The 15,986-nt window shown below is 43.3% G+C and overlaps 1 protein-coding gene across 1 annotated transcript in view; it reads left to right on the forward strand.

Moving 5' to 3' along the window:
• The first annotated feature begins 1,478 nt into the window (after window positions 1–1,478).
• Window positions 1,479–15,986, forward strand: part of GRIK2 (glutamate ionotropic receptor kainate type subunit 2) — a 452,815-nt gene continuing 438,307 nt past the window's right edge. The window contains exon 1 of the mRNA XM_075145571.1: window positions 1,479–1,883. Coding sequence (XP_075001672.1) covers window positions 1,769–1,883 — 115 coding nt within the window. The 5' untranslated portion in view covers window positions 1,479–1,768. The remainder of the gene's footprint in view (window positions 1,884–15,986) is intronic.

Raw genomic sequence — 15,986 nt, forward strand, 5'->3', positions numbered from 1 at the left:
GCATGTCTACAATACACAGATGTTATTTAAGAATAAACTGTAACTCACCTCGCTCATGCTCTTGTTCTGATAGATTCCACAGAGTGTTCTCATTAGCTTGGCATCATAGGCATTTATTTCTGTAAAGTCAAGTTTATTCTGTGTTCATCTGTATGTATCTGTGGAGGAATTCTCTCAGTGATATTTTCTTTAGTAATAAAAGGCAGGGAGGGAGATAAAGGAGATAAAAGATGTCTGTAGGCAGAATGTAGAATAAAATGAATTCATTTTCCTAGTGGGGAATCTAGGAATTATCTTTTAATATTTGTAATAAAGCTTAAGTAGGTTCAGCAAAAGCTTCACTTAGATTGCAAAGTCTGACAGTCCTGGTTCAATGTATTTGAATGGATACAGGCACACAACTAATTGTATTTCCAAGGAAAATCTGAAGTAGTCCACAGAATGAATTTATCTTCTTTGAAACACCTGGCCAAAAGACAAAACCCTGTGGCTGCATTTGCAGATACAAACTCAGTATCCCATTATCAAACTGGGAAGTGATATTGTTCTTACTAAGGACTGCAAAATGACAAACTACATAGATGTCTCAGTACAGGGAGCAACAGCAATATTTCCACAATACTAGAGTGAAAGGAAAGCAGAGTGCAAAATAAGAGAGTGGCAGAACAAAGTGCAAAACGTAAACTAGTAAATCCCCAAGTTACTATCTTTTAAGCAACATTGCAATTTCAAGAAAGTTGAGCGAAACAGGTCTGTGCATTCAACAAGGCTGTTCTAGCGCTGCTGATTCCTGTTTACCTTCCAAAAGCAGGCTGGTGTTCCGTGATCATTGGGTCCGGACCAAGTTCCTAAGGACAGTCAGTATACAAGCCACCGCATTTACCCTATTTCACGCATTAACGTGAGTAACAGTTAGTGAATGTAAATATCGTGATCTTTTTTTTTTTAGCCTAAACGTTATTCTGATAACCTGCGTGACTTTATTTTCAGCCTTCTCTTTCACAACTCTAAAGCCAAGTGATTTCGACCCAGGCAGTCAGCTATTAAAATGCATGAATTGATTTTTAGACTACCGATTCCCTTCTCCCCTATAGCTCCCCCCCCCCCCCCCCCGCCCCCGCTACGGACCCCTATAGCTATTGTTCAGAACAACTGAAATACTAATAACAATTAGAAGCATGTAAATAAAACCGAGATGTTTTTTTCCTCCGACAACGCTAGGCGATCAGATCGGTTGCATAATAGACATTGGGAAGGCTGTCTGGCAGGCAGCCTTAAGAAGAGAAGAGCTATCTCAATTTCTCTCACTTAATCTTGGCTTCGCGTCAGAAGCTGTGCAGCAGTGCAGTAGAATGGGAGCACGGCAAAAGCTTCGCCAGTAAAACGGCTGGTGCTCATTGACTCTCGCTATGTGGCGATACCTCAGCGATTTCTCGAGCTGGATTACCTATTGATTTTCCTCCTTTCTTGCCTCCCAGGTTTACTCGGCTGGACATTGTGTGTGTTTGGATTTCTCAAGGATTCTCCCCCGACTAACATGGATGTCCCACCATTCCTTGCAGTTGAAGGTTGCTCCTTGGCGCAGTGAATGAAGAACATGCAGGGATTGCTAATGGGTTTGGGAAGCGTAGACTCTCTCCTCTCTCTGTGACCATGCCGTGATCGTGTCTGAGGGCCATCAGTTTACGTATCCTCATTCTCACCCTACCGGGAAACCTGACGGCTTAGAAGGGGGAAGTGAGGCAGCGCGTGTGTGCATAGAAACATCATGAAGATTATTTCCCCTATTCTAACTAACCCAGTCTTCAGATGCACCATTAGACTCCTTCTTTGCTTACTGTGGATTGGATATTCTCAAGGAACCACACATGTATTAAGATTTGGTAAGATTTCCCGACACTTTTTTCATTGTGCATTTAAGCCTGAATGCGATATGCGTAGGATTGACTCAGAAGGGGGTGCTGGGGGAGAGCTGGGACGTGCTACCGGAGTCAGGCACCGAAGTCTCTCTTTATTTTGCATCCGGAGGGATGAATTGCTGTGTGTTTTTTCTGTCGCTGCAGCTCATTGTAGCCGTAGTAACGGCACGATGATGATGATAATTATAATAACAATAGAGAGAAAAATGACTGGCAAATGCGTTTGCCTAAGGCTCTGCGCAGCTTGCGTGGCTTCCTCGTAATGTACATTTTTTGTTTCCATAGTAGTGGAAAGCATGGCTAATATGATGCTTGATCAGTTAAAAATCTGTCAACTAGTTCTTAAGTTTCGGCCGCCCGTCTCTGGTCCTCCCGAGCCGATCCCGTGTGGGCGCGGCGCTGTAATTTCAGATATGTGGGCTGGTTTCCCTTGAAGCGTCTGCCTAGTTGCTTGCCACTTCACTAGCGTTTAGGGTTAGAGAAGAGATGATTTATGTCTTGAGCGGTGGTCGTGAAAGAGCCTTTGCGATACGTTTCAAAACCACAGCTTTTCTATGCGAGGAAAGTTGTATGAGTTCCCCCTGCTCCCGGGAGGGGAAAAAAAAAAAAAAGGGAGAGCAAAATCATAGAGCAGAATGAAATTTCAAGGAGAGTAGAGCTGTTTTACTCTTTCAAGACTATCCCAGTTGGACCATGAAACTAACCTTAACAGCTCTGCCTGTGTATGCGCGCGTGTGTGCGTGTGTATAAGCAAGCAAGAGAGGGAGAAATTTCAGCCGCTGCATCTCCTATAGAAGTTTCACAGTAAGGAAGGGCAGGACGGAGACGAAAGTTAATCGCAGGTCCGAGGGGGCTCTGTGGCCCGAGGAAGTCCTCCGGGGCGACCCCCGCGCCCGCGTCCGCGCCCTCCCGGCCGCCCGGGCACGGCGGGCGGAGAGCAGCGCCCCGCGGGCCAGCCGCGGCGGGGAGAGGCGGCGGGGGCAGGCCGAAAGTTGCTTCCTCAGACAAGCGGCATCCTCTGTGCCTACCGACAGCATGGCCGGAGGGAGGAAGAGCGGATCTCCCGCATTCGTGCTGACCGCTATAAGCTGTAGTAGCTGCTACATCCATTTCTGTGGGGCACTGAAAGCTCTTGTCTTCGCCTGGGAGTAGTGCCTTGGTTTGCATCTAATTTTGTTTAAATTCCCTCCCGCACACACTTTGATGTGGAGGGGAAGGTGGGTAATGATTAAAAAGTCACCAGGCTGTTACTGATCTCGCGTGCTGAATTCCTAGTAGTACTTTTTTTCTGCTTCCATCTGGTCTAAAGGTGGTGCTTAAGGCACGTTGCTCTTAGCAACCGTCTGCAGGAATGCTTGTTTCTTTGGACATGGATAAACGGTTTCGTATATCATTGCGGGGTTTATTTTGCATTCAGTCTGATTCATAATCATGGCCGTGAAATTAGTGCTAGGGCTGCCTGTATTCTGGCACTGTCCAGCTGTCTGTTCTTCCACGAACCGGGATTCATAACCGGTGCCGAGGGTCGGTCACTAGGAGTCTGAATTACTTTCAAGGGTAGCTATGTAAACAAACATCTTCCCGGCCACACCATTAGGAAGAGGTGAGCTTTCCGCTTTTAGATCAGATTCTCTCTGAATTGTTAGTCCAGTGTACCTATAGAGGTAGCCCTGGAGAGCAGCATTTTGATAATAATTAGAATAATAAATAATTCCGAGAGTGAAGGGTGGTGCAGCGGCACTTCGGCGCCCAGTGACATGGGCGCGCATGCATATATTTTTCTAGGCTAACTTCCCTTCCCAAACTGCCTCCTGGTCCCACCAGTCAGTTAACGGGTCGTGCTCACTCCATTGTTTGTAGAAGCAAAGTATGAGTCCGCTTCTGAATCACGGCATGCTTTTTCTTGTCAAAAGAATTGTCGTCAGCCCATCTCTGAGCCTTAGAAGTAGATAGGGAGCGGTCGGTTAGTTTATTTTAGTATGGAAAATGTTAGACGTAAGAGAGAGCGAGGAAGGCTTTTGCCCTGCTCAGGCGAGCCTGTTGCACATCTCTGTTTTAAGGAGTCTGGATTTAGCCTAGTCCAGGTGTGGAGTGGCTCTGTCTCTGGCCGCGAGAGAACTCCCCCGCCTTCCCCAGAGGCTGACATCTCTGCCTCTGTGTAGGGCATGGCGGGGAGGAGGGAAGGAGCAACGAGTGAGCGGTGGAAAAGCTTTGGTTATTTCTGAGAGGGGAATTCCTCGCCGCCCCCTCCGGGTTCCTGTGCTAGCTGTCCCCTCGGGATGTCTTTGCGACCAGGAGGACGGGATGCCGTGCCTTCCCGCGGAGTCCCTCCCGAGGAGAAGCGAGAGCTAAGGAAATTCCCTCCAGAAGGCAGCCTGCCAGCCCCCTCTCTTCTTCCTCAGCCAGCAGCACTATGGCAACAGGGGAGAGCTTGAAGCCTGCCAGAGCTCCAGCCCCCTCATTCTTCCTGTGCAAATTAACCACCGTGGATTCGCATTGTCCTTCCCACGGCTCCTCTCATTGTTGGGACTAGCCAGCATGTCCTTTCTTTCTCTCTTTCTCGCTTTCAAGCTACCTTTCAGCAGGGAAGTCGAGCCACCTGGGTTATCTGTCAAATGCGGGGGGTTATTTTTGCCTGCGCTTTATGGAGCAAACACCGGGAGAGGCTGGTGCGATGGCAGAATTCCCTCCCCAGCGGCACTCACTCAGGCATCTGGACGCCCGCCTGCTGCTGCTGCTGGAGTAGGGCAACGTGGTATTTGGGCATCACACCAGGTGCCCTTTCTAAACGACACTTTACTTCATGGGGCATGCGTCCAGGCTCCCTCCCTTGCCCTTTCTGAATAGCTTCCCATAAGCAAGCCCAGGGAACGCCGAGGTGAGGCTTGTGCCCACGGTATTCGAGGGTTTCAAACGGGAACAGTCCTAAACCCTTGCTGCAGATAAAAAGACAGGTCCCAGCTTGACGAGGGAGAAAAGCAGCAGCCTAGTATTTGTCTTTCCGCTGTGCTAAGTGTGATGGAAACCTTTTCCTTATCACTTGGCACCGTACAAAAGCCAAAATACGTGACCGCCGGCAGATCCGTTCCGTTATCGGGAATCACGTTTCGTAGCTTCCCGCTTCACTGCTCCTGTGTAAGAGCAGACCCAGGACAGCGGCTTCCCAGAAACGCCAGGTCGCTCTGCAGATCCACAGCCCAGCCGAGCCGCCTCTCCGCCCCCGACCGCTGGGCACGGCGGGTGGCCCGGGGCCGGCCTCGCCCTCCGCCTCCGCCCCACCACCTTTTCTTAGGCCCCCTCGCTTCTGCCTTTACCTCCCTGGGGGCATCACAGCACTTTGTCCTGTAAGGCTGAATCAATAAGCCATTAAGAGCTGTTAACCATCAGTAACTGCTAACCTGTGTTTCCAGAAACCCGCCCCTTCTCCTTGCCCGAGGCAGTAAGAGCCCGGGCTGTTTAAACCTCTTTTCTTACCTATTCCTACGCGGGGCATGAATGTCAGTTCCTTGAAATCTGGAGCACTCTAAAATACCTTTCATTTAAATTGCCCCTTCCGGGCCTTGTCTCTGCTGCTGGGTGCAATTCGTCTTTCCTACAGCAAAGGTGTGAAGAGGGACCAGTGACTGGAAGGTGAAAGCGGTTTGGTCATTGCGTTTTCTCATTCTCTCTCAGGTAACTCATTATTCGTGAAAGTGTGGTGAAAGACTAAAGACCTCCACAGCAGGGGGCCCACTGGCCTGATAAGTGTTTCCCCACTTCGTGAGATATTTTGTTTTCTTCAGCACATTCACAAAGAAGGGTAAAGAAAAGTAGAGGGCCGTATCTGTAGTCTTGACTTTTTTGTTGCTTTAGAGTTGCCTGACTTCAAGCAGATGGGGAAGGAAGCTGAATGTTGTGAGTTACAATGAACCTTAAGGGGAGGGGAGGGGGTTCGTCTTCCAGGTTAAAAGCAAAAGAAAGCCAAGAGAGATGGGAACATTTTTCAAAGAACGAAAGGAGAGTTTTGAACTCTTACCAGAAACATTTCCTACTAGTGATTTTTTCTTTTTTTTTCCCTAAAAAAAACCCCACACCAAACTTTTACAGAGCTAGCACTTTCCCGGTATCCTCCAGATAATAATAAAATAATATTAATAATAATAATAACTGCAAAACAGAAATGTGTATGAACATGTAATCTTTGGGACTGAACAAAAAACCAACCTCTTTTCTCAACTCCATTGTGGGAACCTGGAGAGGGGAATTACTATACAGTGGAGACTTCCTCCGTGAAGATTTAGCATGGGTTTCATCTGACATACTTCTTAGCTGAGCTCCTTTGGCTCAAACAGATTGAGTTTTTCTCCACATAATTGTTTTTACGAGACCTAGCGCGACAAAACCGGAGAAGAGGCCAGCTCATCGCGTCCACTGCTTGTGCGGTTGCCAGCGGGTGTCGAACCACACGTTTCTGGGATTCAGGTGACCATTTTAGCATAGTAGCATTTAAAACCAGCAAAGTCCTGGAACAGCCGTGAGAGCTAGCTTTGTGCAAAAGGGCGTGAGACAAGAGTTCAAGTGAAAAGTACCTGCTGGGTAATCATGTAGAGTTTTCCTAGTCTGTACTTGCATTAGCTCTCCTGGATGTGCACTTTCTTTCCTTTGGATTTTGCACTGACACCCTTTTAGTGGAAGGAGGTAACCTTTCTGCCTGTATTTAAGAGAGAAATGAGAAAATGTATGTATTTGGTTTTAGTGGGGAAGGCAGGCTGCCTTTAGATCAGGAGTGCGATGAAAATCTGCAGAATAAACACTTGTTGTGGCAGCCCTCAGAGGTCCGTGGCTTGGTAATTCCAGTATTTAGAGCCAATGAAAATTTTACTGCCAAGGACAAGAAGCTTTCAATATGTGTTAACATCCCACGGAGAGGAGTTTAAAATCAGTCTTATAAACAACAGAAATCTTTGAAAGAAGAGTAAGGTTAAGAGCCTCGGGAAGGCAGCAAGGAGGTGAGAAGCATTGTTATTGACTGGTCTAGATTAAACAGCACAGAGGAAGATTTCAATTTGATAACGTCACAGCCCTTCCTGTTTTTCTTTGCTGCTTCTGCTGACAATTTTGTAAGGTAATTAAATTGGCTGATTGAAGTCACAGTGGTCATGGGGCGATAAAGACCGTTTGGATTTAATGGAATTTAGAAACAACGGTGCGATGCACACAACTCTTACAGAACGAGAATTTTAATGACTCATTCAGGGTGCTGACTACATAGAACGTCTTGGACGAGTTTAATTGAAAGGGCAAAGCAGATTAGCTGTATACAGTCTTTATTGCACTAGATAGGGGAATTAGAATTATCCTTTTAAAAGACTCATTATTGCATTATCAAGATTTAATGTAGGTTAACAAAGCTTTCATCCGTGTGGGCTTTCTGGAATATCCCCAGATCCTTTCATCCAATGTTTGGAACACCAACAGCCTTGTAAAAGGATTTTCACACAATTGTCCGATAGATTGCATGCTGAGGAGTGTAACTCGGTTCTTACTGACTGGTACTTGTCTTTTGAAGTGATGCAAAGTTCAAGTAATACCTGCCATTTAAATGTGGTTGCTGAATAAAATAGTTTCTGTCGCCGGAGATAAGAAACCAGAGAAAAAGAGATTTTTCTAAATTAAAATATTAGAGATTTTTTAAATTTTATTTTATACAAGAGAAAATCCTCTCGATTTAGAAAAAAATAAACCAAATATTTTGTAGTCATTGCAAATAATTGGTCTTTGTCCCCTACTTAATATATTTACCTTGTCTGTTTCTGAGTTTTAACCTTCATCCTCTTCAATATCTTCCAGAGGAACAATTACTAGAAGTTCTGTCAATAATGCAAAAGAGAAACTAGAAGGTGCCTTATTTCCATACTCCTCAATCTGCAAGGGAAATTAATGTTTCCCGCATAAGCTTTTTATAATGTTATGCTGTAATGTATGTTGGAAGATCAGATTAAACAATATGATAACATAATGTCATTATGCTGTCACATCGGAATTGGAATATGGAGAATCAAAGATCACCATCATATTAATACTTATAATTTTGTGCTTCCCCCTTCCTCCCCCCCCCCCCCCCCGAGTCTTTTGGCTTCTTTATTGTACAGTAATAATAGTCTTAGGTTTATATAGTGCCTTCAATTTAAACAGCCAAAGCTTTCAGTAATGCAAAGAGCACAGAACAAACATGGAATGATCATTATTCCAACTACTGGAGCTCAGCCAGCTCTGGATAAATTAGATGGTATTGTAATACTATGCAAAACAATAAATAGAAGTTCAAAAAATGTATTCTTAATTTCATTAAGAGGTAATTCTTAATGAATTAATACCACAAAGCTTTTTTTTTCTTTGGGTGAAAATTAGAAGTGACCCATGGGTGCCGCGCTCAAGGCTGCTGTTTTTACATTTTCTGCAAAGATACACTTGGCTTAAAATTTGCAAATGATTTGGATTAGCCTGGATTCAGATTTCCTTGAATATTACTCTTGTATAGTCTTTCCAGAATGCTGTTGAAGTAGAGTAACCCATCCAGGAATGTGTTCAGTAGCTTTGTTTGATGTATCTTTCAAATGAAATTGAAATTTCTTAGACGATATATTTTTAAAGTGTTTCCATTTCTAGGTGCTTCTGCCTGGGGTATATAAAAGCAGGTTCTTAGCTAGTATTGTGATTGATGTCTACAGTAGGGGTAGTTTGAAGCACAGCTACACTGTATTCCTTAGATAACAGTGTTTGTCCTTAGATAACAATGTTTTGTTATCAACACATCAGAAGGTTAATTCATTTATGGCTCTTACAGAATTTAATCTTTATATTTGGGGAAATATATTTATTTACGTTAGCTGAATGTCTGTTTTATTTTATTTGTATTTCCACTCCCAAACTCTTCAAAAACTCATTTTTCAATAAAATGGTTATCTGGATTTATGTTGAAAATATCTGTCAATATTTCAGCATGAAATAAACGCCTGATTGTTAGAGTCACTGTCACTGTTACTGAGTTACAGACTCAGTAACACTCTGACAGAAGAACAGTTCAGGGAGAGCTTACTTACTATGTTGTCGGGAACTGTTGTTCAGGAGACTTGACAAGTTTTTTAATTCAATGTATGATAGCTTTTTTCTCTTGTTTTCTTCTGTTTTAATATTTTACTGGGTGTCTCTGATGTATTCTAATTACACAAACACTCTATTTGATTTCAATGTGTAGCTAAATCTTAAAGTACTAAATGATCGGTGCTGTATTTTTACAGATGAATGGAAAAAGTAATGTTGTGTTATGGGTGGGCAAAATAATTTTGAAAGAACAATGCTTTTTTTTTTAACTTTTGCATCTTGAATAATTTGATTCCTTCCCTCACTTCCTCTTTTTCTTTATTTTTTTTTAATAGCTGAAATGGAAAATGATTACTTACCCATCCGAAATAAGAATGTATGTTTGAATGATATTTTTCTGGTCCTTTTTGGAAAGTCTTTGCTTTTCTAACCTTCTGGGAAACTGCATGAAAAATTAAAAAATCTGACAGGCCTCATCTCTGTCTAAAAACTTAACTTCTAGTCCAAGCCAAGTCAGGCCTTCTCTGCAGTATTTGGAGGCTGAAGGAGGCAGAAGGATTGGACAAGGTTGGCTTAGACTGGATAACTCTTACATGGCAAAAGTTAGACTAGATGAACTGTGCCTTTCATGGCATCAGCAATATGGAGGAAAAGAAAGTGGACTGAGTACGGATATTTGTTTTCTCTCCAGGTTTTGAGTTTTATTACCACATACTGAACTCAAATTTTCAGGTAGAAATTTAGAAGGGAAAGATAAATATGTTAATGTCTCAACAGCTTCTTCCTGATATTAAAATACAAAAAATGCTGAAACAGAAACTGCTCATTCATTCTGCTAAAAACTCACCAGCAAATGAGTATGGTGCTTGTTTTCACAACAGGTAATCATAATCAGTCCTGTAAATAAGGACTTGTTTGTGAACATAGGTATTTAACTGTTTACTTACTCTATGGAAGTTTATTGAGTAAAGTTTATCAAGCTTGCTTCAAAAGATGCAGAACTACTTCAGCTTTGGAAGAGTGTGCCATCTTCACACTTAGCTTTTTCTGTATCTGCAGTAAAATGTTTCAAATTAAGTGTCACATTTATCTGAATAGAAAAATAGCTATTACTTTAAAGTGTTTTTTTTTCAAAAGGTAACTGATACTGAATTCAAAACACTTATTAGAATGCTCATTCATGTGTATATACACACTTAGTAGGTAATAATCTGGGTAAATTTATCAAGGATTATTTCATAATTTAACTTGCCATCCACTTGGGCTTTTGTTCTTCTCCAGGAGCTGAATATATATCAGCTATTTCAATAAGCTCAGGAGCTAAACATATATCAGCTCTATCAATTAGCTCACATTTATCCTGTTATTTTAAAGTTGCACGATTAGGACATGACTTACTGAACAGTGCATAATAAAAATAATTACAGTAGTAAATATGAAACATTTACAAGAAAATCTGAGTCTCCTAGCTCACCGTGGTCAAATTTATGACTTTCACTTTCTTTCTTTTTTTCTTTTTTTTTTTTAATACATGTAAGAAAGTAATTAAAGTCCTACCTTAACGGTTCACATTGTAAAACCTTGAAGAAAGTAGTTATTTAACTTGGAGAACAATCGAATCTTCTATTCCTACCTATATTTTCAGAGTCAGTGCTCAGTCATCAGCCAATACCAACTACCTAGCTTGTCAGAAAAATACATTTCTTGATAGTTTAGTGCTAAGTTGATTTATGCTTGTGTGGGTTTTCTTATTTTTACACCGCATGTGATATGAAATCTCTGTGTACTTGGTAAAGTTTCTTATATGTAGTTATTCACAACAACAACTTATGGATCAAATACTGAAAAAAGATAACTTGTAGTATACGTTAGGTCTGAACCTTTTCTAACTTTCCATTCAGGTCAGTGGCTTATGTTAGTACAAAATGACATAAGAATCAGAGTTGTAAATTGTAGGACACTGTTTAGAAAAATAATGTTTTAGATCATTCTAAGGCCCAAACTAAGTAATTATATTAAAGTCCATGGAAATTTGTCTGTTTATCCTAAGTATACTCATCGCATAGTGAGTTGGCGATAGAGTATTCTTCCAAAGATGCATGATTAGGTCCATAGCTACGTTGAACGACAGTGCTCTTCAAGTGAAGCCATCTATGCTGGTTCACATTAGCTAAGGATCTCATTCCAGAATCTGTCTTTCCTTGAATTTTTTTTCCAATTATTTTTTAAAATTGCACTACATTTTTTTTATACTTAAATTTGTCATTCACTTATTGTTATTAACAATATTTAGCAATGTGCTATAAAACAAATTGAACATGATAGAGAATAATTTCAACTAGTGTTTTTTTTAAGCTGGAAAGGGTATATTTGTTGGTTAAAGATACTGCAGTGCAGTAGTAACAATACAACTTGTTTCACTGATCAAACACTGCAACACAATCAGACACATTGTGCTGTGTAGATGTATATGTAAATAACAAAAAAGAACATGAAGATTACATATTCTGTAAGAGAAAAGTGTTTTCTAAAGCAATAACTTCATTTTTATTCAGCACATTTATCCTACAAGGCAGGAAATCTTTAAAAGAAATTCTATGTTACTTTTTCATTAAGGAATTAGGTAAAAAGGTACATTAGGGAAATTAAAACCATACAGAGTACTCTAAATCAGGGGAATTAATTTGTTTTTAAAATGCTGCATCATAGTAATTCTTGGTTTTATATTTGTTAACTGGAACATGTATCTTCACCTTGCTATACACATTTTAGGCATTTCAATAACTGAAATTTGTTCATAAAAATCATAGAGAACGTTTAAGAAATTATCAGCATGCATTCAAATATTATATTAAAATTCATTATTCTTGCTTCATATTGTGCCACTTAACAAGGATGAATATCAGGACTCAACCTTAGGGAATCTAATTTGTAACATTATTGCTTGTCTGATTTTTATTGTTCGACAATGTTTACAGTTTTCATGACTTACTATACTTAGAAAAAATTCCTGTACTCAAATGGATAACTTTTTCATTCAAATTGAAAGAGAACCCTAAACCAGCTACCTTTTCCAGTTAATAAATATGTATTTTAAAAAATATTTATATATTCTTGCTTAGAAAAATCTAGTCTTTCTGGTGTTATATGGCATCCATATATGCTTCTTTCTAGTCGACATAACAATGAGCTTTTGATATTTCACTCCCTGAAGCTGGTATTTGAAAAGATTACTGTGCAAAATGGAAATGTAAGGCCAGTGACTGGTCATAGTTAATTTGATGGCAAATGTGGAATTCTTCCTTTTAAAAGAAGATATCTATCTTAAGTACTGAGGGAGTGTGTCTTGCTAATTTGTAAGAACCATGCTTTTGAGTCAGTCCATTTTCAGAGCCATGTGATTTTTGGCTAACAGTTTATAACAGAATCATAGAACCATTAAGGTTGGAAAAGACCTCTAAGATCATCAAGTCCAACCTTCAACCCAACACCACCATACCCACTACACCATGTCCCTAAGCGCCTCATCTACACGTCTTTTAAATACTTCCAGGGATGGTGACTCAACCACTTCCCTGGGCAAACTGTTCCAAGGCCTGACCACTCTTTCAGTAAAGAAATTTCTCCTAATGTCCAGTCTAAACCTCCCTTGGCGCAACTTGAGGCCATTTCCTCTCGTCCTATCGCTAGTTACTTGGGAGAAGAGAACAACGCCCATCTCGCTACAACCTCCTTTCAGGTAGTTGTAGAGCGTGATGAGGTCCCCCCTCAGCCTCTTCTTCTCCAGGCTAAACAACCCCAGTTCCCTCAGCCGCTCCTCATCAGACTTGTGCTCCAGGCCCTTCACCAGCTTCGTTGCCCTTCTCTGGACATGCTCCAACACCTCAATGTCCTTCTTGTAGTGAGGGCCCCAAAACTGAACACAGGATTTGAGGTGCGGCCTCACCAGGGTCGAGTACAGGGGCACGATCACCTCCCTGCTCCTGCTGGCCACACTATTTCTAATACAGGCCAGGATGCCATTGGCTTTCTTGGCCACCTGGGCACACTGCCAGCTCATGTTCAGCCGGCTGTCAACCAGCACCCCCAGGTCCTTTTCCTCTGGGCAGTTTTCCAGCCACTCTTCCCCAAGCTTGTAGCGTTGCCTGGGGTTGTTGTGGCCGAAGTGCAGGACCCGACACTTGGCCTTGTTGAACCTCATACAGTTGGCCTCAGCCCATCGATCCAGCCTGTCCAGGTCCCTCTGCAGAGCCTTCCTACCCTCCAGCAGATCAACACTCCCGCCCAACTTGGTGTCGTCTGCAAACTTACTGAGGGCGCACTCGATCCCCTCACCCAGATCATTGATAAAGAAATTGAACAGGACCGGCCCCAGTACTGAGCCCTGGGGAACACCGCTCGTGACCGGCCGCCAACTGGATTTAACTCCATTGACCACAACTCTCTGGGCTCGGCCATCCAGCTAGTTTTTTACGCAGCGAAGAGTGCACCTGTCTAGGCCGTGAGCCGCCAGCTTCTCTAGGAGAATGCTGTGGGAGACAGTGTCAAAGGCTTTACCGAAGTCCAGGTAGACCACATCCACAGCCTTTCCCTCATCCACTAGGTGGGTCACCTGGTCATAGAAGGAGATCAGGTTGGTCAAGCAGGACCTGCCTTCCATGAACCTGTGCTGGCTGTGCCTGATCCCCTGGTTGTCCTGGACATGGCTCGTGAGCGCCCTCAAAACGAACCGCTGCATAATCTTCCCTGGCACCGAGGTCAGGCTGACCAGCCTGTAGTTCCCCAGATCTTCCTTCCGGCCCTTCTTGTAGATGGGCGTCACATTGGCAAGCCTCCAGTCGTCCGGGACCTCCCCAGTTAACCAGGACTGCTGGTAAATGATGGAGAGAGGCTGGGCAAGCTCCTCCGCCAGCTCCCTCAGTACCCTTGGGTGGATCCCATCCGGCCCCATAGACTTGTGAACGTCCAGGTGGCATAGCAGGTTATTAACTTCTTCCTCTTGGATTATGGGGGGTTTATGCTGCTCGCTGTCCCTGTCGTCCAGCTCAGGGGGCTGAATACCCTGAGGCTAACTGCTCTGACTCTTAAAGACTGAGGCAAAGAAGGCGTTGAGCCTTATCCTCGTCCTTGGTGGCAACGTTCCCCCCCGCATCCAATAGGGGATGGAGATTCTCCTTGGCTCTCCTTTTGTCATTAATATACTTGTAAAAACATTTTTTGTTGTCTCTCATGACAGTGGCCAGGTTGAGTTCTAGCTGGGCTTTTGCCTTTCTAATTTCTACTCTGCACGACCTAAGGAGATCCCTGTACTCTTCTTGAGTTGCCCGCCCCTTCTTCCACAAGTGATAAACTCTCCGTTTTTTCCTAAGTCCCAGCCAGAGCTCCTCCTTCAGCCAGGCTGGTCATCTTCCCCTCCCGTTCTTCTTAAGGCACATGGGGATAGCCTGCTCCTGAGCCTTTAAAACTTCCTTCTTGAAGAACGTTTAGCCTTCCTGGACCTCTTTGCCCTTCAGGACTGTCTCCCAAGGGACCTTCTCGACCAGTGTCCTGAGCAGGCCAAAGTCCGCCCTCCGGAAGTCCATGGTAGAGGTTTTGCTGGCCCCCCTCCTTACTTCACCAAGTATTGAGTATTCTATCATTTCATGGTCGCTAAGCTCAAGACGGCCTCCGACCACCACATCTCCCACCAGTTCTTCTCTGTTTGTGAACAGGAGGTCAAGCGAGGCACCTCCCCTGGTGGGCTCGCTTACCAGCTGCGTCAGGAAGTTATCCTCCACACACTCCAGGAACCTCCTCGACTGTTTCCTCTCTGCCGTGTGGTATTTCCAGCAGATGTCCGGAAAGTTGAAGTCCCCCACGAGAACAAGGGCTAGCGACTGTGAGACTTCTGCCAGCCTCTGGTAGAATATTCCGTCTGCCTCCTCGTCCTGGCTAGGCGGTCTATAACAGACTCCCAGCAGGATATCTGCCTTGTTGGCCTTCCCCCTCATCCTTACCCACAAGCACTCGACCTCATCATCACTATCATTGAGCTCTAGGCAGTCAAAGCACTCCCTAACATAAAGGGCTACCCCACCGCCTCTCCTTCCTCGCCTGTCCCTTCTGAAGAGCTTACAGCCATCCATTGCAGCACTCCAGTTGTGAGACTCATCCCACCATGTTTCCATGATGGTGACTAAGTCACAGCTACCCCGCTGCACGATGGCTTCCAGTTCCTCCTGTTTGCTGCCCATGCTGTGTGCATTGGTGTACATGCACTTGAGCTGGGCTGCCGATTTCTCCCCTGACATTGGCGTGCCGCCCCTAGGCTCTTCTGTAGTGAGCCTGGTTTTACCCCTTTCCCCCTTCGAACCTAGTTTAAAGCCCTCTCCATGAGCCCTGCCAACTCATATGCGAGAATCCTTTTCCCCCTGTGAGACAGCTGAACTCCATCCGTCGCCAGCAGGTTTGTTGGTGCTTGCCTTCATACCTTGAGATGTTGGTCTATTTTAGACACTGAATTACTTAGACATGCCCCCAGATATCCCTGACTACACTATTTTCTTCATTTTTTTTGAAAAAAACTTGATAGGCAGTATGAAGGTGGTTTGAGAATAATAATAATGCAGATGTATTAAAGGTCATCAGTGGTGAACAAACAACACAGAAAGGAATTGAGAGGGGTTAATGAAAAAAAAAAAAAGCACTGTTTACCTACAAAGGCCATATACAACTGTGCAAATAGTAAGATTTTTGTTTCTGTTCAGTCAAAACCAAACATAAAGCTGGTACTTGGTAAAATGATCCAATAATACCAAAAAGGAAGTATAACTTTGTTTTTGTAAGCTAAGAATGTGCTCAGTTAAATACCTTTGCTTGTTATTGGATATCAAGTATAATGTTTACATAAAGGTCAGAAACATAGTTAAATAATCTATTTATGCCCAGATTTGATCTTTTCTTAGCCTTGAAGGAAACATACACGGGGTCAGTTCAGGGGAAGTG

This window comes from Calonectris borealis, chromosome 3 (assembly GCF_964195595.1).
Source record: "Calonectris borealis chromosome 3, bCalBor7.hap1.2, whole genome shotgun sequence".
Taxonomy (NCBI): Eukaryota; Metazoa; Chordata; class Aves; order Procellariiformes; family Procellariidae; genus Calonectris; species Calonectris borealis.